We start from the raw sequence: 25259 nt of genomic DNA on the forward strand, positions 1-25259 counted from the left end.
AGCAAACTTCACACAGCCACCAGTCCTGGCTGGGGAAGGGGCTCTCCCAAGATTATTCCTCATCATCTTGCAGAACTCACTGTACACCTCAGTCACCAATTTCTAGTACTGAGTTAGTGTTGGGTAGTATGGCAGCTCCCCCTGGCTTCTGTTTAACCATATGCCTATATAGGGATTGAATGATCCCATTCAAAGCTTTGGTCTATTTACATAAATCACTTTTACATTTACATAAAGCACCACACTCCCTCCAGGGCATTGGTGGTTTAGTGGTAGAATTCTCACCTGCTCCACCCCCTCTCCTTGTCACACCCTGATCCTCTCCTTGTCACACCCTGATTTTCACCAGTCACTTTTCTCTCCACCCTCTCTGCGTCACATCCTGTTCACACCCTACTTGGGAAGTATATATAAAGACAACATTGTTCGTTTTAGTTGTTAGTTTAGTCTAGCTTGGTATAGATTGCGCTGCGTCCTGCATGAATAAAGAGATACTGCGTACAGCTCAACCATGAGTCCCTGGTCATCTGTCTCCCGTCAGTGAAGCTCAGCCCGACATATGGCACCTGAACAGGGACTGAAATAAGCCCTGAAACATGGACCGGCATCAAGGTGGGACCTAACCCACCCATCGCCCAGATAAGTAAACTTGGCTACCCATCCACCATGGGTTGCCTTTCTACTTATGAAGAGGTTTGCCAAAGCCTCTACTGTTTCATTATGAGACAATTAGTCTGTCTCTGGAACATTTTACTCTGGGCCACACTTCGGTTCCCTGACCGGGAACTTTGGTTTCTTATGACCGGGATCATAGAGCTTGGGAGATGCACGGAGATTTCTCCTTGGACTTTCTGGATTCCCTCTCTCATGTTTCCCGAGGAAAAGGACTACATTTTGCTCCAGGCCACAATTTGGTTCTTTATGACCGTGATCGTAGACCTTGGGATATGCACGGAGGTTTCCACTGGGACTTTCTGGACTTCTTCTTGCATGTTTCCCATGGAGAAGGACTACTCTAATTTGAGGAGCATTCTCCAGTACCATGGCAGTCCCCAAGAATGGAGACACGTGGTTAGTTCTACTCTCCTGATTGGATTCTATCTTCAATGGGAAGACACTTTTAAAAATGGGTGCCTGAAACAATCCAGCAAGAACAGTCAGAAGCACCCTAAATGGAATTTCGAGGAGCTTTTTGGACTAGGATGCCCTCTGGGGACTCATGATACTACATGGTGAGATCTGCATAATCTGGTTCAAGTTGCGTTTCGTAAGAGAGTGATTTGAATGACTGAATTTTTGCTTGACATTGACTTAAAAAAAAAATGCTGGACGCAGCCATGATTTCTAGAGACATCCAGAAAAAATCCAAAAAATTGTTTTTTCCCTCCTTTGATTTCTTTTTTTACATCTTGGCATAAATCTGAAATGTTTAATCCTGAAACTGTATGAGTTATGGGTGGGGCAGATAGTGCAATGATTATGTTAATTATTCTCATGCCTAAGGCTTCTACCGTGGTTCTTCTGTTTACACCTTTCCACATTTTATTGAGTTTAAACTGTTTAAACAACCTTAAAATCATACTAGAAAGGACTTCCAATTATAATGGAATTATCAATTATAATAAACTTCTAATCTGCTACAAGTTTTGTTTGACAAGTAAGTGAATTTCAGCTGTCAAGTCTTCACATGAAAAAGCATCTACTCAAATGAAAATTTCTGGAAATGCATTTGGACCCCTGTTCTCTGACATCGCCCACAAGATGGAATGACTACAACACACCCCCGGAAACCAATGATGTGACCTGGCACGACCTGAAGAAACAGATTCACAGACTCCAAAGCTCACTCTCTACAGAAAAGTAGAATTCTGGTGGCCGACATTCCCCATCGAGACAGACATGCAGCGTTTCATCCCTTGGCATTTTCTTCCGTGGTCATCTACTTTGAACTGACACTTCCATCGGACTTACTGGTACACATTGCTGTGTTTCTCAAAGAATAACTTCAGCCAGAGCCTTGGGACTTTATAGGCCATGTTCCCTCGCCTGCAGGCTCTGTTCCCAGAGGCAGAAAACTCTCCCTCCTTATTAGGTTATGCCCACAGAGGCAGGAAACGCCCTTTGAGGCAAGAGATGCCCACAGAGGCATGAAGCGCCCCCAGAGGCAATTGATACCCCCAGAGGCAAGAAATGCCCTTTCGCCTGCTAGGCCTTGCCCTTTGAGGCAGAAAATACCCCCTCAGGCCTCCCCTTGGCATCACACTGGTTATTGCTGCTCGCCTATTTTGTTTTCCATGTCTTATGCCAGTTCTTTTGAAAATGCCTGTATGATATAGGTTTCTGTTCACCCCTACACTGCTATTCCCCTGACAGAGATGAAGCCTTTTACAGACATTGAACCAGTTATATATGGCCATAAAGTAAGAGAGAGATGTTGGGGAATTTTGAGGATGTGGTTGAACTTGGAAGGGCTTGAGCCTGAGGGGTGTATCAATCCTGTTAGTCTCTCTCTCTACAGAGCGGTTGAGCAAGGAGGGACAGTAGAACCCCAAAAAGTGTGCCTCTTATCAGTCTCCCTGCCTCACAAAGTACCCCCACTCCTGATACTATGGCAAATAGTTAAAAAGAAAGGGGGAGATGTTGGGTAGTATGCCAGCTCCCCCTGGCTTCTGCTTAACCATATGCCTATATAGGGATTGATTGATCCCATTCAAAGCTTTGGTCTATTTACATAAATCACTTTTACATTTACATAAAGCACCACACTCCCTCCAGGGCATTGGTGGTTTAGTGGTAGAATTCTCACCTGCTCCACCCCCTCTCCTTGTCACACCCTGATCCTCTCCTTGTCACACCCTGATCTTCTACCAGTCACCTTTTGCTCCACCCTCTCTATGCCACATCCTGTTTCCACCCTACTTGGAGAGTATAAAAACAGCTGCTCTTCTGATTAAAGACAGTTGGAAATTGCTTTCTGGCTCCGAGAGTTCCAGAGTGTATCTCCTGCGAAGTTAGTGTGGCACGAGTTCCTGATCCCTCTCCCACGCAGCAGCCTAGATCGGCTCCAGTTGAGTTCTCTCCAACCCAGAGAGCACTAGCTCGGGAAGAAGCACCCTCAGGCTATCCCGGCAAGTTAGTAGGTCTTCAGAGCCAACTCTTTCTGTTCCAGTGACTGTGATTTCTGTCTCCTACCTGAACCCTGACCACACTAGGGCTATCAGAAGGGTTATCAGATGAACAGGAATTATTCTCTATAGCCTCTGAAGGAGACAGGGCCATGATCAATGGTGGGGTATGAGTTACAGGGAAGAATGTTTATAGACTCAAGATGGGCACAAATTTCCTAATGGAATCATATCAGCTATCTGAAGATGAAACAAAATCCCTTCAGCAACATACTGTGCTTTTCTACTTGAAAGGTACAAACTTAGTTCAGACTTTTCTGTTTATTAGCAGAGGAGAAGCCAAACAAGATACCAGAGGCCCTAGGACCACAGAAGGCAGAAAGAACAGTCTTTGGAAACAGCCTCAAGTCCCAAGTGTAACCCTTCCTCACCAAGTTGTTTTCAGCAAGCCAATCACTGAACCCATTTCTTAGACAGTAAGAAACCATCCTCACGTGGTGGACTGGACAGTGAGAATGAATGGAACACACTCAGCAGCACACTGCCCAGAATATAGCAGTTATCTACTGAACTTAGTCATGCTGATCTTTGAAAATGTTACGTCTCAAGAGAAAACACTAAGCAGAACTTAGACTGGAGTTGCTGTATTGCACCAAAGTAAAAGATTCTTTGGTGGAGGGGTGGGGGGGGGGTTGTTCAGGTCCTGGAACTGGATGGCAGAGGACCTAGTAGGGGTTGTACTGTTATGTGGAAAACTGGGAAATGCTATGTATGTACAAACTTGTATTTACGGTCAACTATAAAACATTAATTCCCCCAATAAAGGGGGAAAAAAGGCAATGTTATGTCTCTTTATAGAATCAAAGGATTCTCTTTTGCATCTTAGGTATTGGTGGTGAAGTGAAGCATTATCCTGGCAAATTTAGGATTCTATCCCTAGCTCACACTCACTTTTAGATAAACAATCTCACAGGGGTCGGGCAGTAATGCACTGGGTTAAGCCACATAGTACTAAGTGCAAGGATCTGCACAAGAATCTGGGTTCAAGCCTCCAGCTCCCCACCCACTGGGGAGACACTTCAAACTTATTTCTCTTTCTCCCTATTTCCCCATTCTTCTCAATTCCTCTCTATCCTATGTTATAAAATGGGGGAAAATGTCCACCAGGAGCAGTGGTGCTGGCATCAAGCCCCAGTGATAGTCCTGGAGGCAATATATATACATATATATCTCACCATCAAGCCTCTAGGTCTGAATAAGTCAAACTCACTAAGAACATGAAAGAACAGACACTTATGCCATGTTAGTTTTATAATGCCCCCCTTTTTATTTTTGCATTATGTATAGAAAACATGCTAGTAGCTCTGGATAAGCACAAAGAGATTTGAACTTTTATTTGGGAAGCATGTACAGTATGTTCAACCCAAAGATAGCTTTATACATTCTTCCCCTCCGTATGGCCAAAGAATTGCTTGAGGTGGTGCCTATAAAGACCTAGCATACTCTTGTAAATTCTTGATGGGGGATTTTTAGAGAGTGATGAAGGCCAAAGACATGGGGGGGGGGGCAGTACAAATGGAATGCAGAATAAATCATGGTTCTTTTAGAAATGGGATTGCATTTTTCCTGGTCTAAAAGAGGCCAAAAGCAGGTTTTGGCAAAAGGAGTCTCCTTCTGCCTCTTAGCTTCATTACCACAAGGCAGGTCATGAAACAGAACTTTCAGGTTTTTTGTGTTTGTTTTTGTTTACACATTTTCAAATAAAACAGGCTTCCAAGGAGGGGAGCTACCCTTTGCATGGGTTTTCGCATTTCTTTTTGGGAAGCGCAGGGACAAGAGGGCTGCAATCAAAGAGTCAGTACTCTTTGATTTCTTACTTATTTACTCTGTCCTTCAGATGAATAAATTTCCTTTTCTTATTTACTGCTGCCTTTTTTTCCCCTTTTAAATGTGAGTTCCATTTAAGAAAGTGGTGGAAAGACAGAGAAGCCAGAGCAGCACTCTGGTACATGTGGTGCCAGTGGTCAGACCAGAAGCCTCAGGCAGGCAAGTCTGGTGCTACACTTGCTCCTCAACCTCCTCCTTTTCCCTGTCCTTCTCCTTCTTCTTTCCTTCTCCTCCCCCTTCCCCCTCTCCCTTTTCATCTCATTGGGGGGTTAGTGATTGACAGTACAATTGCTGGCATATAGGCACACCAATATTCCATTCAAGGCTCTTTTCACACGCCCCCAAGGCCCACCTCGCTAGAGTCTTTTGCCTTGGTACAATACATGCTGCCCAGTCCAAAGTTCACTTTGGCCTACACTCTTCTTAAGGCAGACAATCCTGATATATGATTTTGGTCCTCAAAATATTACTTTAAAATTTCAGGACAGCAGAAGGGAGCATGAGGTAGGATATACATATGAGAAAAAAAAATTTTTTTTTCTTTCACTATTTTCAAAGGAATAAAGTTACTTTTCTGCCTTTCTTATTTATTGCCACCAGGATTAACTCTGGGGCTCAGTGCCTGCACTACAGATCCATTGCTCCTGTGGCCCTTTTTTTTTTGATAGGACAGAGAGAAATTGAGGGAAGAGGGAGAAAGAGGGAGAGAGAAGGACAGCAGTGGTGAAATGCATGTGCATATGAGAAGTCCTGGCTCAAAAAGGAAAAAAAAAAATGCTGATGAAAATAGCGTTCATGTTATAGCTAGAAATGCCAGGCCCTGAGTCCACTGTTTAATACCGATGGAATTTCTTTTCTTATTCCTTTAGGTTCTAAATGGAATAGCAAGCCCTTACATCTTGGGGGTTCATGTTGTGAGAGTCTATAATAAGCAAATCAGAACTGTCACCTTCCACCCATACAAAGCTAATCTGGAAAAGAGGAAAACATAGGTTGAACTTATGGAAAATAAAGAGCCAGGTGATCTGATAACTTCACAGTTTTGAGTTTTGTTTGTTTGTTTTTGTTTTTAATTGAAGAGTTCAGCTTGAAGGAGAAAAGGCACTCCTTGTGTTAAGGATTTTCTTTCAATGTGTTCTAATGAACAGCTTCTCCAACTTGGATGCTGAGAGAAGATGTGAGCAAAGAGCACACTCTTCTGACTTGGCAGAGGCACCACCAAAGGTTTTTTGACTAAAGATGACCCTAGGCCAATCACAGCCACAAAGCACAACCACAGACCCTCTTCTAGGTATGTGATGAGAGCATCTCCGTGCAAGCCTTGGGCTCACTTTGGGGGATGTTGGAGCTGCCTGGTGCAGCGGGACCTCATGGCCTTAACCTCCACAGTCCCAGAATTCACTCAAGAGGGAAAAAAGGGAGAAGTTATTGCTTCTACTTCCTCTTTGCCTATTCAGGGCCGACCATCCTGTCCCTCAGCCAATCCCATCCTGCCTGCTAACCTCAGGAAAATCACAATCTGAATGGGGGAGGGAGGTGTCTTTCTGAAATCAATACAAATTTAAAAACTGAAATCCCTTAAAACAGAAGGCTGAGCTAAGCCTATTTGAAATATGTGATGCAACAGCTTCCTTCAGGCGGAGGCCAGGGGCCAAGCCAGATAACCTCTATATCCATCAAGTTTGGATACTGAAGAGCTGGGGAGGAGGAGTGCAGTGGCTGACAGAGCTTGAAATCAATGTGAGGAAAGCTCACTGGAAACATTTATTGCAGAGTCTAAGTATTTACTTAAATTTCAAACCCAGCAATTTAGACTTAAATGTAACCAACAAGTGAAAAAAAAATAATTTGGTTGGTTGGATTGGAGAGTGAAAAAAAAAAGGAGGGGGAGTGAGAGGGAAATCCTGCCTATACTAATCCTCCTAGCAGCAGACATGTTAACCACAATATTTATTTTAGTAAATGGAGAGAAAGTGAAAAACGTCACTTTGGCCTCTAATGTTTCCAAGCCTTGGACCTGCTTTGTAAGAAGTATACATGTTTCTAATGCCATACATGAAAAATCAGATGCCTTTGCTGGCAGGAGGGCCAGAACTGACAGCCCCATTTATGAACTGAACAAACACCCCAATGAAGATTAAATATGGTTCACGCTCTCACGCTCTCCCCAAACAACCACGTCACCAGAGCCAGAGGCATGACCTAAAAACCACCGTTGTTAAGAAGTGGGTCCAAGTCTCCGAGCATGCCACAGTTCAGGCCTCATTGGCTGAGGGCTCTCTCTTTGCTCCCTGAAGCCAAAAGATTTTCAAAAAAAAATAAACTGAACTTCTGGTCATAAAATTAACCATTACATTTTAGTGGGATCTACTAAAAATTAAAACTGAATACCTAGATTCAGAACCTAGGTTGGAGGTATTGTTCTGAGTTCTGCCAATATAGCGGCGGCTTAGACCCAGAGGGAAGAAAATGATTTCTTTCTCATAGTCTGCCAAGGTACCTGCCCAAAAGGAATAACTCAAAGTCATAATAAATGGTTCATCGCAAGCCCTTAGAGGCCAGCCAGGGTTTCTCAGGAGAAAGCTCATTGGCATTTAGCACAAGGGTCTGTTACAGACTGTGCCTACGTGGCAGGATGGCAAGAGGGGGCTGAGGCTCTTGTGGAAGCTGGCAACCTTTGTGTCCAGGGATGAAGCACACTACCACAGTTCTTCAGGAGCCAGGTCCCACGAGGGGCACACAGCTTTCCTTTAGCCTCGTTCAGTCCACTTCCCTCTGAGGGGATGTGAACAGCCCCCGAGTCACAGGGTCTTGCTTCCCTCCTGACACTGCTTTTTCTGTTTGCTTCTGGTCTGCCAGTCTCTTCCTCCTTCTTTCTTAGATGGCGGCAGCATCTTCCTTTTCTCTCCCATCTTCCCTTTTTTCCTTTACTAAGAGTCAAAAAAACACAACTAGAACCTAGAAAACTAGACTTTGGAAGGAAACACACACATACACACACACACACACACACACCCCTCTACCTTGGGAGCTGGGCAGTGGCATACCCCATTAAGTGCACATATCACCATGTGCAAGGACCCGGGTTTGAGCCCCCACTCCCCACCTACAGAGGGGCTGATTCGCCAATGGTGAAGCAGCTCTGCAAGTATCTCCCTTTCTCGTTCCCTCTCTATCTCTCCCCCACCCCCGCTGCCAAATTTCTCTATCCTGTCAAAAAAAGAAAGAAAAAAAAAAAAACCTGACTGCTGGGAGCAGTGGATTTGTAGTGCCAGCACCAATCCCCAACAATAACCCTGGTAAGCAATTAAAAAAAATCAATCAAACAAACAAAAAAACCCTTACTAAATGTAGTAAGTAAAATAGCTATTCTGTTTACCACAATGTGGCTCCCTGAATAAGAAGGAAGTATATGATTCTCTCAGAGATCAACAGTCTCACTAGGAAAAAAAAAACTTTTAGATGCTATCAGAAGAAAACAAAAGTTTTTCTTGAGGTAGTCTAGTTGCCCTAGCAGAGAGAAATGAGGTCTTTTTCTAGTGCACACTGTTGATCTACCACTGGCAGCTTCCAAGGTCGACTATCCGAATGTTGGCATAATCAATGAAAAGGGACTAGCCATAAAAAGGGCAGATACTACTGTCAGGTCATAAACTAGACCTTATCGGGGATAGCGGTGCACATTACAAACTTCAAACCCATTCCTTGCTCTAATCCATCAGAAACTTCCTGGCTTTAATAGGCTATAAAGGGCCGGAGCTTTGAAGTCTCTGGGATTAAGATCCATAATAGACGGGCTGAATGAGAAACTAAATGCAGGTGGAACATGCTCTGTGTGTCCTGAATTAAAAACAAATCCAATTAATCAAATAGTCTTCAACCCTAACTGCCAGCCAGCAGATGAGAGGGGTGGCCAAGGCAAGAAGCAAAGTGATTAAGGATGAGCCAGTGGGAGCCTGCTGTGCATGCTGGCTTTCAGGCTCGGACCCGGGACTGCAAAGGGCACGTCTGCTGACTGTCCCAGTCAGAGGTGAGGCCATCCTTTTTGAAGGAGAGCACAGTATCAGAGCTGAGATAAGGAAGGAGAAAACTAATGCCTTTTAAACTGGGTTTCCATGTAAACAAATCAGCCGAGATGGCTGAGGGAAGCTGAGATCTGTTTTCCCAGGGCTGATGGCCTTTGATCCGAAGGCTGCCTAAGCCCTCAAACTCTTGTGGCTACACAGCACACCATGGGCTTGGAGTTAAATGGGCCACCCCAGAATGAGGATGAGATGATGCAGAAAACCAGGAGTCATTCTGTCTCAGAAGTGGGACAGTTGTTGGGCCACACAAAACTGAGCTGGCTGAGAGCTACAGAAATGCCCAGCCCAGCCACACCCTTAACACACCACTTCTTCCCCACTCTGCTCACCTTCTGGCGGGTTTTTATTTTGATTGTTCCAGACGACTAGCAGCTTGGATAGACTGGGCACCTTGGACACTTCCGTGATGACCCGGAAGAGGCTCTCCACTCGGTCGTAGGTGAGGACAATGGCAGTGAATCCTTGCGACTGTGGAGGGATGAGTGGGAGGAAGAGCGGATTGCTCACACTGCTCCACTTCTGCACGAAAACAAATTTATGATGAAAAGGGTCAGCGAAGACTCTAGTCAGCGAAGACTCTAGTGATCAGGGCCTGAGCTCTCTCCCCACATTATCAATATTCCCAAACATAGGGAGTCGGGCGGTAGAGCAGCGGGTTAAATGCACGTGGCGTTAAGCACAAGAATGGGCTTAAGGATCCTGGTTCGAGCCCCCGGCTCCCCACCTGCAGGGGGGGTCACTTCACAGGTGGTGAAGCAGATCTGCAGGTGTCTATCTTTCTCTCCCGCTCTGTCTTCCCCTCCTCTCTCCATCTTTCTGTCCTATCTAACAACGACAACATCAATAACAACAACAATAATAACAATAAAAAACAAGGGCAACAAAAGGGAAAAATAAATTAATTAATTTAATTAAATAAATATTCCCAAACAAGAAGATTTGATGGCTTTTCCTTCGTCCAATCCAAACAACTATTTGGAAGTCATCATTCATTTCTGTGGCGACTTTCTTTACTTTGGCTGCTGAGAAAGAAACAGAAATCTTGCAGCCAAGAAGATGTCTAATTAAACATGGCAGATCTTCATTCCCTCTGCCCAATCCACAAATATGGCAGCTAACTATTTTAATCTGTAGTGACAACGAAATGAGAGAAGAGACAAAATAGCTGTTGAGCAGTAGCAATGTGTTAGCTTTCTGAAAGACTGGAAGGAACTGGGGACAGGAAAGAATAGAGTTGGGGCAGCTCACGAGGTGGCACAGTGGCAAGAGCTATGAACTTAACAAGCATGAGATCCCGAGTTTGATCCCTGGCATCACATGAGCCAGAGTGATGCCCTGGTTGTCTTTATCTTCCTTTCTCATATGTTTTATAAAAAGTAGAGAGCTGTGTCAACAAAGATACACAACTTTACACTGTCAGAGCTCACAAACGCTCAGGGATGCAGATCAACAGGGTAAGAGGAAGGGGCAGGGATGAAACAGAAGAACTGATTAGAAATGCACAGAAAGGGTGGTTAGAGGTCCATTTTTTTTTATTATTCTTTTTTTAAAAATTTTTTTAAATATTTATTTTATTTATTTATTCCCTTTTGTTGCCCTTGTTGTTTTATTGTTGTAGTTATTATTGTTGTTGGATAGGACAGAGAGAAATGGAGAGAGGAGGGGAAGACAGAGAGGAGGAGAGAAAGACAGACGCCTGCAGACCTGCTTCACCGCCTGTGAAGCGACTCCCCTGCAGGTGGGGAGCCGGGGTTCGAACCGGGATCCTTATGCCGGTCCTTGTGCTTTGCGCCACCTGCGCTTAACCCGCTGCGCTACAGCCCGACTCCCAAGAGGTCCATATTTACAAGGTTCTGCTTTTGGTCAGAACATGACTTTTCCTCCCGACCTCAGATGGAAGAGAGAGGTTCAGAAATGAAGCTCTAGATGTGGAAGCACAGGCATGGCTGAAGGGGGAAATGTAGGCTAAGACAGAGATTCTCAGTGACAAATCCAGTCCCCAAACCTAAACAGCAACGCGGCTGGCTTGCCACTCCAGCCTCGTCCACGTCAGCTCGCCAGACAACAAGCCTGTCCTCACATAAGCAACTTCTGACCAGGATTTTAAAGTTTCCCCACTTAACTGTGAACAGATTCTAGAATCACAGATATTTCCAGACTTTCTTCAGTGTGACTGAAACCCAAATGGACAAAAGCCGGAACTCAGAAGAGACAGATGATCGAAGCAGAAGGAAAGGATAACAACATCAACACAAATTATAACCTTACACAGATTTCTTAGATTAAAAATCAGAATAAATGGCTAATTCTCGTTTTAAGAGTTCTATCCTAAAGTAGGGTATTAAAAACATAATATTAAAGGGGTCAGGTGGTGGTGCACCTGGTTGAGTACACATGTTACAATGTGCAAGGACTTAAGTTCGAACCCCCGGTCCCCACCTGCATGGGGAAAGCTTTGCAAGTGGTGAAGCAGTATTGCAGGTGTTTGTCTGTCACTGTCTCTCTCCCTCTCTATCACCTTCTTCTCTCGCGATTTCTGGCTGTCTCTATCCAATAAATAAATAAAGATAATAAAAAAATTTAAAAAAACATAACATTAATTTTTTTTTCCATGAAGGTTGGGACTGAAAGATAATGAGGGTCATCATATTTAAGTCTGGTGAACAAAAGAAGTGAAGATGAAAAGCAGATTAAAAAGATGAGAACGGAGAGTTGAGTGGTAGCACGGCAGGTTAAGCGGACGTGGCATGAAGTGCAAGGACTGGCGGAAGGATTCCCAGTTCAAGCCCCCGGCTCCCCAACTGTAGAGAAGTCGCTTCACAGGCGGTGAAGCAGGTCTGCAGGTGTCTATCTTTCTCTCCCCCTCTCTGTCTTCCTCTCCTCTCTCCATTTCTCTCTATCCTATCCAACAATGATGACATCAATAACAACAATAATAACTGTAACAACAATAAAAAGCAACAAGGGCAACAAAAGGGAAAATAAATAAATAAAAAAAGATGAGAACGGGGGCTGGGCAGCGGTGCGCCTGGTTAAGTGCACATATACTAATTGAGAGGACTCTGGTCCGAGCACCCTGCTTCCCATCTGCAGCTAGGATGCTTCTTGAGCAGTGAAACAGGTCTGCAAGTCTCTTTCTCTCTCTCCTTCTCTATCTATGTCCTCCTCCCCCCTCAGTTTCTCTTTGTCCTATTAAATAAAATAGAAGAAAAAAAAACAGAGAAGAGGGGAGTAAAAAGGGAAATATGGGGGGTCGGGCGGTGGTGCAGTGGGTTAAGCGCATGTGGCGCAAAGCGCAGGGACCAGCGTAGGGATCCCGGTTCGAGCCCCCGGCTCCCCACCTGCAGGGGAGTCGCTTCACAGGCGGTTAAGCAGGTCTGCAGGTGTCTATCTTTCTCTCCCCTTCTCTGTCTTCCCCTCCTCTCTCCATTTCTCTCTGTCCTATCCAACAACCAATTGCGTCAACAAGGGCAATAATAATAATAACCACAACGAAGCTACAACAAGGGCAATAAAAGGGGGGAAAAATGGCCTCCAGGAGCGGTGGATTCATGGTGCAGGCACCTAGCCCAGCAATAACCCTGGAGGAGGAAAAAAAAAAAAAAAAAAGGGAAATATGGCCAACAGGGGCAGTGGATTCATGGTGCAGGGACCAAGCCCCAGCAACAACCCTGGAGGCAAAAGAAAAAAAGAAAGAAAAAGAATGTTCAGGAAGGTCCAATATCCATCTAATAGAAGGATTCTGGAAAAAGACAACAGAATATGGGAGAAACAAACAAAGAAATTAAGTAAATTCTTGGAATAGGAGCTAGAAGAGAAACGAACAGGCCCCAATAAATAATCAGCACACTTAAGTTTTTAAGACAAAAATAAAGCAATAAAGCCCAAACCACTATCAATCATATCAAACTATATCACTTGTAAATATTGGGAATCAAGACTTGTGTAAATCAAGATGTATAACACCTAAGGGAGTCCACCGACAATTCTCATAGTCTCTCCAAGTTGGAAGTTTCTCCAAAGCAAAGTTTAACAAGTAACAAAGTAAATACAATTTTCATTGCTAATATTAAAACAGTCACCCAGGGGCCGAGTGGTGACGCATCTGGTTGGGTGTACGTGTTACAATACACAAGGACCCAGGTTCGAATCCCTGGTCCCCACCTGCAGGAGGAAAGTTTCATGAGTGGTGAAGTAGGGCTGCAGGTGTCTTTCTGTCTCTTTTCCTCTCTATCACCCTCTTCCTTCTTGATTTTAAAGGTCTCTAAGTGCCCAATTCAGTGACCTAATCACATTCATATGTTATGTAAATAGTCCAGGAACTAATTTCATCTCTGCCAGAAGATGTCTGAATATGAAATGTCTCATCAGCTGTTCTGTTCGCTTATACTGCTCTAGAGCTGTTCATACTTCAGAATGCTTGAGGTCCCCCAACAGTCTCATCCCTATCACGGATGGACACTCTTCACCACGTTGATGACAACAGCTGTTTTCCAGATGTAACGGTATGGGACAGAAAATGTACACAAACACATGGAATGAACATGAGATGGAACCCTTGGATTCCTGGACTACTAATGTAATCAGGATATTAAAGTCAAAATGTCCACAACAGGTCAAAATGTTGCTTCACAGCCAGGAGACACAATGGGAGAAGCTCTCTCTTGACGCTGTCTGCGTGGTACATTGCCCTTTGACATTAAGCTGTACTCTTAGGAAGGTGTCTGGATCTTAGTAACTGTACTTTACCACTGACTTTATTTCCTTTGAGGTCCCCCCCCATACTATTATTGATATCTTCCTGACTTTTCTGGGATACTGAAGTCAATAAAGGGCTCTGTGCTTAGCTTCTAACCCCCCAGCTTTAAACTTTCTCGGCACTAACCCTCCCAACCCACTCAACTATTCCTCCCAACACAGTATCATCTCATGCTTCAAAAACACTACTTTCCATGAAAAAGAAATGTTAAAAAAAACATACTTGATTCATACTTCAACAATGTAATGAAGGGCTAGGCGGTGGTGCACCTGGTTAAGCACACAAATTACAGTGCACAAGAATCCAGGTTCAAGCCCCTGATCCCCACCTGAGGGGGAAAGCGTCACGAGTGGTGAAGCAGGGCTGCAGGTGTCTCTCTCCCCATTTCCCCCAGGTCTCTCAATTTCTGTCTCTATCCAGTAATAAATTAATCAAATTAAAAACTAATATAATATGTGATGCTGCCATAATTTACTGAGTATGTCCCAAGTGTCAATTACTGTGTTTTATGTGCACTATCTCGTTTGAGTCTTACAACACCACCTGATAAAATTATTATTCTCAATCCAAAGGTGATGAAACTGGAGAATGAGAAATAGCACATGACATTTAATCACTTGCCTTTCCAGAAGAAAGAGAAAAGGAGGAAAGGAAGGAAAGAAAGTGTGTGTGTGTGTGTGTGTGTGTGTGTGTGTGTGTGTGTGTGTGTGTGTGATGTTTAAAGTTATGTAACCCACAAGTACTGGGTGTGAGAAAGAGGTCACGGCTATGTGACTCCAGAACACCAGCTGGTGTGGTTCAAAGTCCTTCCCTACACCCTCCTACTCCAAAGTTCAGGGTAAGCCTCACAAGTAGACTTTGGAAATTGGTATGTACTTCAGGGTCCTTTCCTTCTAGCTTTCATCTAATACAAAAATGCTGCAAGTTCTTTATCCTTGAGAATCATATATGAAGTAATAACCAAGAGCCCACTCCAAACTCTACACTTTCAGAAGTTACATGGAATAAAAACATACCAAATAGGAAACACTGACATTAAGTGAGCACATCAAAGAAGAGAGGGAAATACACCTTTGACACAGAAGGAAAAACTATTAAAATGCCAACAACGCAAAAGTCTGTTCTTTGGGAGAAATGAGTAAGACAAAATACTTGAGCACCTTTATGATGTCAAAAGGAGAAGACAATTCCCCTAAGAGACGCAATGGCTGGTGTCAAAATACTAACTGGCTGGGACTTAAACGGAGTCATTCTCCTGAAAGGCATCATGACTCTGATTTCAAGATACTGCCAAGGAGAAGGGACCAGAGTCTCTGGCTGGCATCTCAATCTCATATCTTGTGCCATCTCAGATGCCAAGTCTATCCAGGAAGTGAAGTGGGGAGGGAGGACAGAATGGGTGGCAGGAAGTAGACAGTGACTTGTCTTTTTTTCTTTTTTTTTTTTTCCCCTCCAGGTTATCGCTGGGCTCGGTGTCTGCACTATGAATCCACTGCTCCTGGAGGCCATTTTTCCTATTCTTGTTGCCCTTGTTGCTATTATTGTTATTGCTGCTGTTGTTCTTGGATAGGACAGACAGAAATCGAGAGAAGAGGGGAAGACAGAAGGGGAGAGAAAGATAGACACCTGCAGACCTGCTTCACCACTTGTGAAGCGACCCCTCCCCCCTGCAGGTGGGGAGCCTGGGGCTCCAACAGGGATCCCTGTACCGGTCCTTGTGCTTTGCACCAGGTGCACTTAACCCACTGTGCTACCTCCCGGCCCCCAATAGTGACTTGTCTTAATGTTCAATTTTTCCATACAACTCACCTGCATATCAAAAGGGACATAAAAACCACAAAAGCATTAAAGGAAGCATTGGGGGGGAAAACAGCATATGAGGGAAGATAATAAAGATTGAACTCTTAGTGACATTTATTTAACAGTAATTGAGGTATCTGTGTCTGATTTAACATAGACACTGAGATGAAGAGGTAACACATCAACAGCAACATAGGTTCAATGCTGAAGAATATACCACAGGGTGGGGCAGGTGGTGGCACACCTGGTTGAGCGCACGTCACCATGCGCAAGGACCCGGGTTCGAACCCCCAGTCTTCCCACCTACAGAGGGAAAGCTTTGTAAATGGTGAAGCAGTGCTTCACCTGTCTCTCTGTCTTTTTCCCTATCTCCCCCCTCCCTCTCAATTTCTGGCTGTCTCTATCTGTTGTTAAAATTTTCGGAAGGCTCTGGCCGGCCGGGCTGGCTTCGCGGGCGGGTAATAGAGACGCGGAGGCAACGGCTGGGCAGGGAAGCTGTATTTCTTTATTCAGGAACAATGATTCATAAACTAAGACAAACTAATCACCAAACAGAACTCTGCTGTCTCTTTGCGGCGGCACAAGCACTCCCTCTTACTCTTGAACTCAGGAACCCTCCAACTCTGGAACTCTGAAACTCTCGTACTTGAGAGCCCTCTGAAACTCTGGCACACTGGAACTCTCTCTTACTCTGTAACCCTGAAACTCTCGAACTCAGGAACTCTCGCACTCAGGAACTCTCGGACTCAGGAACCCTCTCCCGGGGTTCCTTGGGGCGGGGCCGGACTGATCCAATTCTCTTGGCGGGGGGGGGGGGGGGGGAGGGCTAGAACAAACCAATGTAAAGCATACGACAATTCCCCCTTTTCTTTTTAACTAAATGACTATAGTATCAAGGGTGTGGGGTGAACAGAAACATATATAACAAAAACCAGCATGTTGCCAAGGGAAGGCCTGAGGGGGCCATATCAGAAAAAAAAAAACATTTCTTGCCTCTGGGGGGCGTACTTTCTTCGACCGGCATTTGCATGGGGGTGGGGAACAGCCTAGAGTCCCACAGGCAGCTGGCTGCAACTTACTTACTATGAAACAAAACTTGTTATTAGCATATCTACTGCAAGATCCAACGTTTCTAATAGAGAAGGAATTTGAGACTTTTACATATCAACAACGTCTTTTAACCTTTTGTTACACCCATTCAAGATGGAGACACACCCTAGGTGTGGGCCAGAGAGGAAACCTCAGGCATGAGAATAATTAGCATAGCCATTGTGCGATCTACCATTTCTAATAGAGAAGGTAGTGTTTTACATATCAACAAGTCTATTTATTTAACCTTTTGATTAGACCAACTTAGTTAAAATATATTGATTGTTAACTAATTTTTACCTCAGACTTTAAATGTAAGTTAATTTTAGAATTATATTGAAAACCTTTTTCATTTAACTTTGACTAGTAAGAATTTAGCCTTAAAGCTATTGTCTACCAAACTTTAAACATACACATAAACATGGTCATTAATACACAAGGAGAGAAACCTTTGTTACGAAGACATGTCATTTTAAACACGAATTTAAATCTGTACTGTCTTAGTTGTTGGGGGGGGTTCACCATCCGGAGGTGGCTTCCCGTGCAGCTCCACTTCTAGGAATTGCAGGTTGCGATCTCTGCACAAATCTCTGCGTACTCCAGCTTGTCTGCCTTCAGACCGGACCAGCGGCTGGAGATCTCGTGTGCCCAGTATCGGCAGGGAGCCCGGGGGTCCAGGAGGCCCGGGATGGTTCCAGAATTCATAGAAAGAGGGCAGGAAGGCCAGGCTTGTAGAAGGTGTGGGCCTAGGTGCCCAGGGGTGGCGGCCATAATAGGCCGCCGCGGCCCTGCCCCATGGCCCTGCCACGTCTGCTGCCCTGTTCGCAGTGGCTGAGCAGCGTGGAGGGATCACGCGTCCAGTGCCCTGCGCCACGCGGTGGAGAGCCGGCTCCTGTAGGCTGGCCTCGGCTCCTGTAGGCTGGCCTCGGGCTCTTGCGTGTTGGCCTCGGGCTCCAGGGGCTCTTGTGTGCTGGCCTTGGGCTCTTGCGTGTTGGCATAGGGCTCCAGCATGTTGGCATTGGGCTCCTGGGGCTTTTGTGTGCTGGCGTAGGCCTCCTGCGGGCTGCGGGGCTGCGGAGCTGCGGGCGCGGTGCGCGGGGTTGTCTGGGCGCAGCCGGCTGGCTGGCTGTTTAACCAGGTGGAAACAGCAGCTCCGCGCCTCGCCTCCCGCCCGCTGGCTCTTCCCGCTGGCTGTTCTGAGTTCGCCCGAGCGAGTGGAAACCACAGAGTGGTCCAGAGATAAATGTTCCAGAAACAGCAAAACAGTCTCGTGAAGAAAGAGCAGAGGCCTTTGGAGATCTCTTCACAAGCAGAAGAGAAGGCCATCGTGCATAGGTAGCCAAATTGTCTTTACTTATCTGAGAGATGCGCAGGTCAGGTCCACGTGGGCGCCATTTGTTGTTAAAATTTTCGGAGGCTCTGGTCTGGGCTGGCTTCACAGCGGGTAACAGAGATGCGGAGACAACGGCTGGGCAGGGAAGCTGTATTCCTTTATTCATCTTCAGTTATTTATTGGATAGAGACAGCCAGAAATAAAATGGGGAGGGGGTGATAGAGAGGGAGCAAAATAGAGGAGACACTTACTTGCAGCCCTGTGTCACAACTTGCAGAGCTTTCCCCCTGCAGGGGGAAAAAGGCACAAGCTTGAACCCGGGTCCTTGCACATTGTAACATGTGCAGTCAACCAGGTGCATCACCACCTGGCCTCTAATTCAGATTTTCTTCTTTTCTTCTTTCCTTCCTTCCTTCCTTCCTTCCTTATTTCCTTTCTTTTTTCCTTCCTTTCTTCTTTCTTTCTTTCTTTTTCTTTTTTTTTACCAGAGTACCATTCAGCCCTGGTGGTACTGGAGATTGAACCTGGGACTTAACTATTATGTTATCTACTGTTGTTAAAATTTCGGAGGCTCTTGCCGGCCGGGTTGCTTCATGGCGGGTAACAGAGACGCAGAGACAACGGCTGGGCAGGGAAGCTGTATTTCTTTATTCAGGAACAACGATTCATAAACTAAGACAAACTAATCACCAAACAGAACTCTGCTGTCTCTTTGCAGCAGCGCAAGCACTCTTTCTTTTACTCTGGAACTCAGGAACTCTGGAACTCTCAGACTCAGGAACTCTCTCTCGGGGTTCCTTGGGGCGGGGCCAAGCAGGCCCACGAAATTAATTGGACTGATCCAATTCTCTTGGCGGGGGGAGGGGGAGGAGGGCTAGAACAAACCAATGTAAAGCATACGACATCTATCCAATGAATAAATAAAGATAATAAGAAATTAAAAAAAAAATACACCACCAAGGTGCATGCAGGTCACCTGTTTGGAGTCAGTCTTGAAATCATGAGTCCTCCCTCGAGGTCCAGGTTCTTTCCCATACCAGCTATGTGACCTGAGCGAAGCTTTAACCTCTCTTTCCCCTCAGTTTCTGTAGCTACAAAATTGTGTTGGTGATACTGCCTTTCGGGGTGGCATTACTTAATAGAGTAATCGCTTAACCATCAGCATATCTTATTTATTAATTCTTAACAACCTTGAGGTTAGTCAAAACAAACAGGTAACAATAGTGCTTATATTTAATGGGTAATAAGTGGTAGCCCAGAATTGATCCTGTAGGCGTTGCAAAGTCCACAGCTTGACTCTATCTCGAAAGTGGGGTGACAGCAGTCATGGGGTGTCTCCCAACACCAAGCAGCGGTACAGTTTTCCCCTCCTCTTTATCTTCACCTGATCATGTTTTAGGATTGTAGAATCTCTACTTCTTTTTTTTCCTCTCCAAACAGACTGTTTTCACTTTCCTGGTTTTTCCTCCCTATTCATTTTTATGTTTGAACTATCTCAAAAGTAGAAGCCACAGCTGCTGTTAACAACCAAGACTTAGTATGCACCTGTACACAGATATGCTTAAAACTGAGAAGGGCCTGGTAGTGACCAAAAGGGCCATTGTTAAAGTGTGCTTGTCTCTTTCCCTTCAGCTTTGTGGTCCTTACTTTATCTGACAAGGTTAGAGTGGTGAGGGAAGTGAAATAGGAAGTAGGAGAGAAGGGTATCTAGGCCTAAGTAAAAAGATTTGATTAAGTACTTTCAGGTGTCTTTTATAGTTCTTTCTACTTGCTTGCTGGGTCCCTGCAAAGTACTGTGCACTTGTACTTTAAGGTATATATTATCCCTTAACTTACAGATACATGTGCCCTATTCCTTGGGCCCTGGTCTATATCTAGGTCTTGTAACTTTGCTAGGAAGTGTACCATCTGGAATGGAACTAGGGATTCCTATGAGCTAGAAATGGTCTCACTGGGTTACTGGAGCTGGAGGGTTGACACATCCCAGGTCTGGTATCTGTGGACACAGTCCAAAGTGAAGTATGTCGAGGTGTCACTGGTTGTATTGATTTGGTTGAGTATCAAATGGTAGAGAATCAAGAGAAGCTCGAAGGAAAACAAGCAAAGCTCCAGAGGTTCCAGGACTGGGGAAAATATGGATTTTACAGAGAATGAGGAAAGCTCCCTGCTGTCTTACAGTTTAAGGAGGCAATAGATGGGGGTCAGGTGGTGGCGCACCTGGTTGAGTGCACATTACAATGCACAAGGACCCAAGTTCAAGCCTCTGGTTCCCACCTGCAGGGGGAAAGCTTTGCTAGTGGTGAAGCAGGCTGTAGGTCACTCTCTGTCTCTTTCCCTCTCTCCCCTCTCAATTTCTCTCTGTCTCTATCTGATAATAAATTTAAAAAATTTAAAAAGAAGGCAGTAGATGATTATTTTTATAGCTAAATTATCTGAGAACTTGGTTTACTTTGGAAATCCCATGGTTAGGATTTACTGTACCAAAGTTAGGGAATCCTTGGATTCCAACATAAATATGATGAGCCTAGACCTCTAACAGACCCCTCTCTCCACCATCACTGGTCATCTCCATCAGGAACAGCATCATAAACCCTTTTGTGGGCCTCTACAGGAATTTGCCCTCAATGTAGAACAGGGTGGGGACTGCCCCACTCTCTGAAGGGAGGCTGGGTCAACATATTCTAGTACTTGTGGAAGTCTGGTCCTTAAATGAGTGCAGCCCAGAATGTTCCTAGCTGTGACCATGAATTGAAAGCTCAGATTGACAGGGATACAGAGGTTACACAGGCTCCTGTGCTAAACATGAATAGATATGGGCCCTAGATCAGACCAATGAGGTTTACAGTTATCGGTATTTATATACATTTCCCATATTTGGGAGCTACTCTCTGCCATGACCCAGCTTTCTAGTCCCATTCTTAACTCTGACACCATCTTCCCAGCCAACACTTTTACCCCACCTGTATGTTAGCTGTTGGGCTCAGTTGAAAATTAGTAAAATCATGGGTCCCTTAGATATAGCTAAAATAGACTTCCTAGCTTCTTCCCACATGAAGACCCCTAATTTTAAGATTTCTACTTATTAAACAATTTGTCCTATGGTCCAGGAGGTGGCACAATGGAAAAAGCATTGGACTTTGAAGCAGGAGGTCCCAAGTTCAATCCCTGGCAGCACATGTACCAGAGTGATGTCTGGTTCTTTTTCTCTTTCCTCATGTATCTTTCTCATTAATAAATAAATAAAATATTAAAAAAAAACATTTGTCCTGCTTTATATCTTTTATATTTTATATCAGCCACCAAGTTGCAGATGCTACCATGATGCCAATCTGACTTCCCTGGGCAGTCAACCTCACCAATGTGTCCTGGAGCCTCACCTCCCCAGAGTCCTATCCCATCAGGGAAAGACAGAAACAGGCTTGGGGTATGGATCGACATGCACTTGGCATGTCCATGTTTTGCATAGAAGCAATTACAGAAGCCAAACCTTCCACCTTCTGTTGTTCCCCCTAAAGATCTTTGATCCATACTCCCAGAGGGATAAGGAATAGGGAAACTTCCAGTGGAAAGGATGGAGTATGGAGCTCTGGTGGTGGGAATTGTGTGGAATTGTGCCCTTCTTAGCCTACAGTCTTGAATCACTAATAAAAAAAAAAACTGAGAACGGCTAGGAAGATGATATTTTGGTTCCCCAAAAGACTTTCATGCTTGGGGCACTGGGGCCCCAGGTTCAGCCCCTGCACCACCGTAAGCCAGAGCTTATCAGTACTCTGGGTGCGTCCTCTCTTTCTCTCTCCTCTCCCTCTCCCTCTCTCTCTTTCCCGTCTGTATCTCTCACTAAAATAAATAAAGATATTTTAAAAAGCTGAGAAAGTTGGAGCTAAGTGAGCCAGGTCATGATTGACATCAAGAACTTTCAAGAATCTTATAAGAACTTTTCAAATACTCTGAAAATGTGTAGGAGTGGGATCTTCAACAAGGGGTTTGAATGTGGACTGTGTCATTTACTACTTTCGTGATGTATTGTGTTTCTCCATCAATAAAACAGGGTTTGTCTCTTTCTTTGGGTGGTGACATTTGGGTGGTGAGCCCATTAAATGGGATCTGCATAAAATACACAGCAGAGGGCGGCTTTCAACCCAGATCTTCCTGAAGGTTAATTAAAATGAACACCAAGAAACTAACACACCTCAGTCTAGCTCCTGGCCGGCTAAAGTACTGGTACTAACAATTCAGCGATCATTCCTATCAATATTAATTCGAGTATTAACCCACTTGGTCTGTATTTTGGTGAGCATGTATGACACAATCCCAGAATCAAAAGATACACAGATGAGCAAATTCCTTCCCTGAAAATGCTCCTAATCTGCTAGGTAAAACAGGCAAAAAGATGAAGTACAAGAGAGCAAGGACTAAGGTGAGGTCTAAGAGTTCTGTGGAAATACACACAGGCTTTGAGATCACTTCTGTCTCCCTGGAGAGGAGCACAGAGGGGTCCTGCAGGTTGAACCAGAGAACCCACAGGCCAAGCATCTATCTGCTGGTGAGCATAGGAAGGACGTGGGGGGGGGGGGGGCCAAAGAAATGGGAGGAACTGAGTCAGGAAGACGAAGTGTGTGTCATGCCTCACGTGAAAAAAGTTTCTAGAAAGTCAGACTTTTAGTGGGCTCCTTCGGCCGTTGTGCATTTCTTTTGAAACTTTCTCTCCCTGACAAATTAGCGCAGTGGCCTTTATTCCGAAAGATCAGAAACGAGAAATGCTAGGTGTCTAGGCCAACTGCATTTCTCTCCATGAACATAATCTCATTTGCCTTGGCAGGCATGGTGGCAGCGTGGAGAAAGGCAGCTTTAATTGGGGTGTGCACCTTCGCACAAGCACTCTGCTCTGCTGGGTAAGGTCAACAAACTAAGCCCCGGAGGAAAAGCCTTGTGGGGAGAAGAGCGGTTCATTTAGTCACCTCTGAAATACTTTAAGATCTGACCCCCTGCTGGCTGACCAAAGAAGAGTGTCTGCAGTCTGGGACCTCTTGACCCCACTTTCTGCAGGAAATCAAACAAATTTAAACCTCCATAATTTACGCAGAATGTTGACTTCTGCCAGGAAAATGACCCCCGATGCTGGCAGCGAACACTTTTGCCTGATGGAATCTCTGTCGTGGCAAGGACGGCATGAAACCACGCAAAGGCAGAGGAAACCCTAAACAATGGTGGAGCCCACCTACTGCCACTGCACCTTGGGAATCTGGGCTGTCAGTGCAACTTTCAAATCCACTCAGTGAAAACTCTTCACTCAAAGATGGGAGGAGGGACCACGATGAGAAAAGTCTGAAAGAGTCCTGGCAGTCTATCAAAATACCTCCTTTACTCCCTGCCCACCTCCCCACCCTTTGCTTTGAACTCCCGGGATGTGTCTTCAATATAGAAGCTTTATTAAGAAATCTAGACTGACAAGCTATAATCACAGGAGAGTGATTCAAGGTAGCCACGGGAGCTGGGGAACCGCCAGGCCATGATGTCTGCATTAGAAAAAGTTCTTTCACGTTGCTCACTCTGGAGAGTCTGGCACTGAATGAGCAACAAACTGCTGAGAGGGAGTTTGAGTTCAAGATGCCCCATAGAGTACCATGGGAGACTCACAGTCCCCGTTCAAAGGGGTTTCCTTGAAAGAGGAGATTTACACGAGTGGCTTAGGGTTGTTTTTGGCCAAGTCATAAAGAGGGAGATGTCAGAACCTCCGTTGCAATACTAGGGGCTCTCCCTTCCTTCCTTCCTTCCTTCTTTCTTTCTTTCTTTCTTTCTTTCCTTCCTTCCTTCGTTCCTTCCTTCCTTGTTCTCTTCCTCCCTCCCTCCTTACCTTCCTCCCTTTCTCTTTCTCCCTTTCTTTGTTTCTTCCTTTCTTTCTCTCCACTTTCTCTTCTTTCCTTCCTTCTTCCCTCCCTCCCTCCTTCCTTCCTTCTTTTTTATCAGTTGAAAGGTCATGGCAGCCCTATAAAAGTCCAACCCAAACCACTCTGGTCAAGATCACTTATCATAAATAAAGAAGAGGAAAGTGGTGAGTGAATGGTTTTCGCTAGATATCCCTGCTGGAATTCCTTGAGGATTGTAAAATTGAGAGTAAGAAAGACAAAAAAAAAAAAAAAATCCTATTCCATTACTGACTAAAGGACTCTTGCAACCTAAACCAACTAAATTCCAGGGTCAGGAGAAATCAAACTCAGTGCAGAATGATTCAAATTTTAATTCCTATTACTCTCTGTAGCAAAGACCTTTTTTTTTCTTAAATGTCACTATACATAACTTCATGTGACAAGAAGAGAATTAAACAAATGTTTGAATCAATCCATGTCTGATTTAAATGAAGGTATTTTGGCCAGACAGAACAGTTAGAAGTCAGAGAAAAAAGGAAGAGAGGATAGGACTGGCCATTTATACAGAAGCCTTTGAGTCCCTGGTAATGAGTAGCCATACCTAGCCCTACCTTGATAGAAAAGGCAGTTTCCTTGGTTGTTTTGAAGTTATCAGCCTTTACCTCAATGTGGTTTCAATTATGAATTACCAGACTAAAAGGGGGGGGGAGCTTTGATTTATTCTTTTTTGCTCCAATTATGCATGATGTGTTTCCACTGAAGACTTTGAAAAGTATTTCATCATGCCTCTCATCCTGAAGGGGTCAAAGGGCAAACCCAAAAGGAGTTAACCCTTTCAGTCCCCCTCTCACAAAGAGGACCCCCTTGCAAACAGACTCCCTATCGAATGGGGTATACAGGGCAAGGCCTTTGAAGCTAACAGAGCAACGCAAGGGTTAAGCATTAGCATCCTGTTACTAACGTGCATAAAGGTGGTGTCCCCGGCCTCAAATGGTGAGATGATATTTATGTTAATGGTTACTGGGAGATTTGAAAGGGGTAATCAGTAATGTGGCCCAGGCTGCCTGAACCATTAAATCTCCACAGCCCAACTACCTCAGAATGACACTGGGCATGCGCTGACCTGGGAACCTGGATAATTAGAGACCCGATGTATTTTCTTCTTCTCCCTCTCTCCTCCTTCTTGCTTTAATAGTTAATTATTTTAATAAAAGAAGCACATACACAGAGAGAGAGAGACCAGAGCACTGCTCAGCTGGTGGTGCTGGAGACGGAACCTGAGACCTCCGAGCCTCAGGCTTGAAAGTTATTTGC

The 25259-nt window shown here is 44.8% G+C and overlaps 1 protein-coding gene across 8 annotated transcripts in view; it reads right to left on the minus strand.

Annotated features, from left to right (window-relative positions):
- Positions 1-25259, minus strand: part of EXT2 (exostosin glycosyltransferase 2) — a 221277-nt gene that overhangs the window by 95536 nt on the left and 100482 nt on the right. For all 8 annotated transcript variants that reach the window (XM_060176560.1, XM_060176561.1, XM_060176562.1 and 5 more), the window contains one exon: positions 9427-9616. In XM_060176560.1, coding sequence (XP_060032543.1) covers positions 9427-9616 — 190 coding nt within the window. The remainder of the gene's footprint in view (positions 1-9426; positions 9617-25259) is intronic.

Source organism: Erinaceus europaeus, chromosome 17 (genome assembly GCF_950295315.1).
Source record: "Erinaceus europaeus chromosome 17, mEriEur2.1, whole genome shotgun sequence".
In the NCBI taxonomy this organism is placed as follows: Eukaryota; Metazoa; Chordata; class Mammalia; order Eulipotyphla; family Erinaceidae; genus Erinaceus; species Erinaceus europaeus.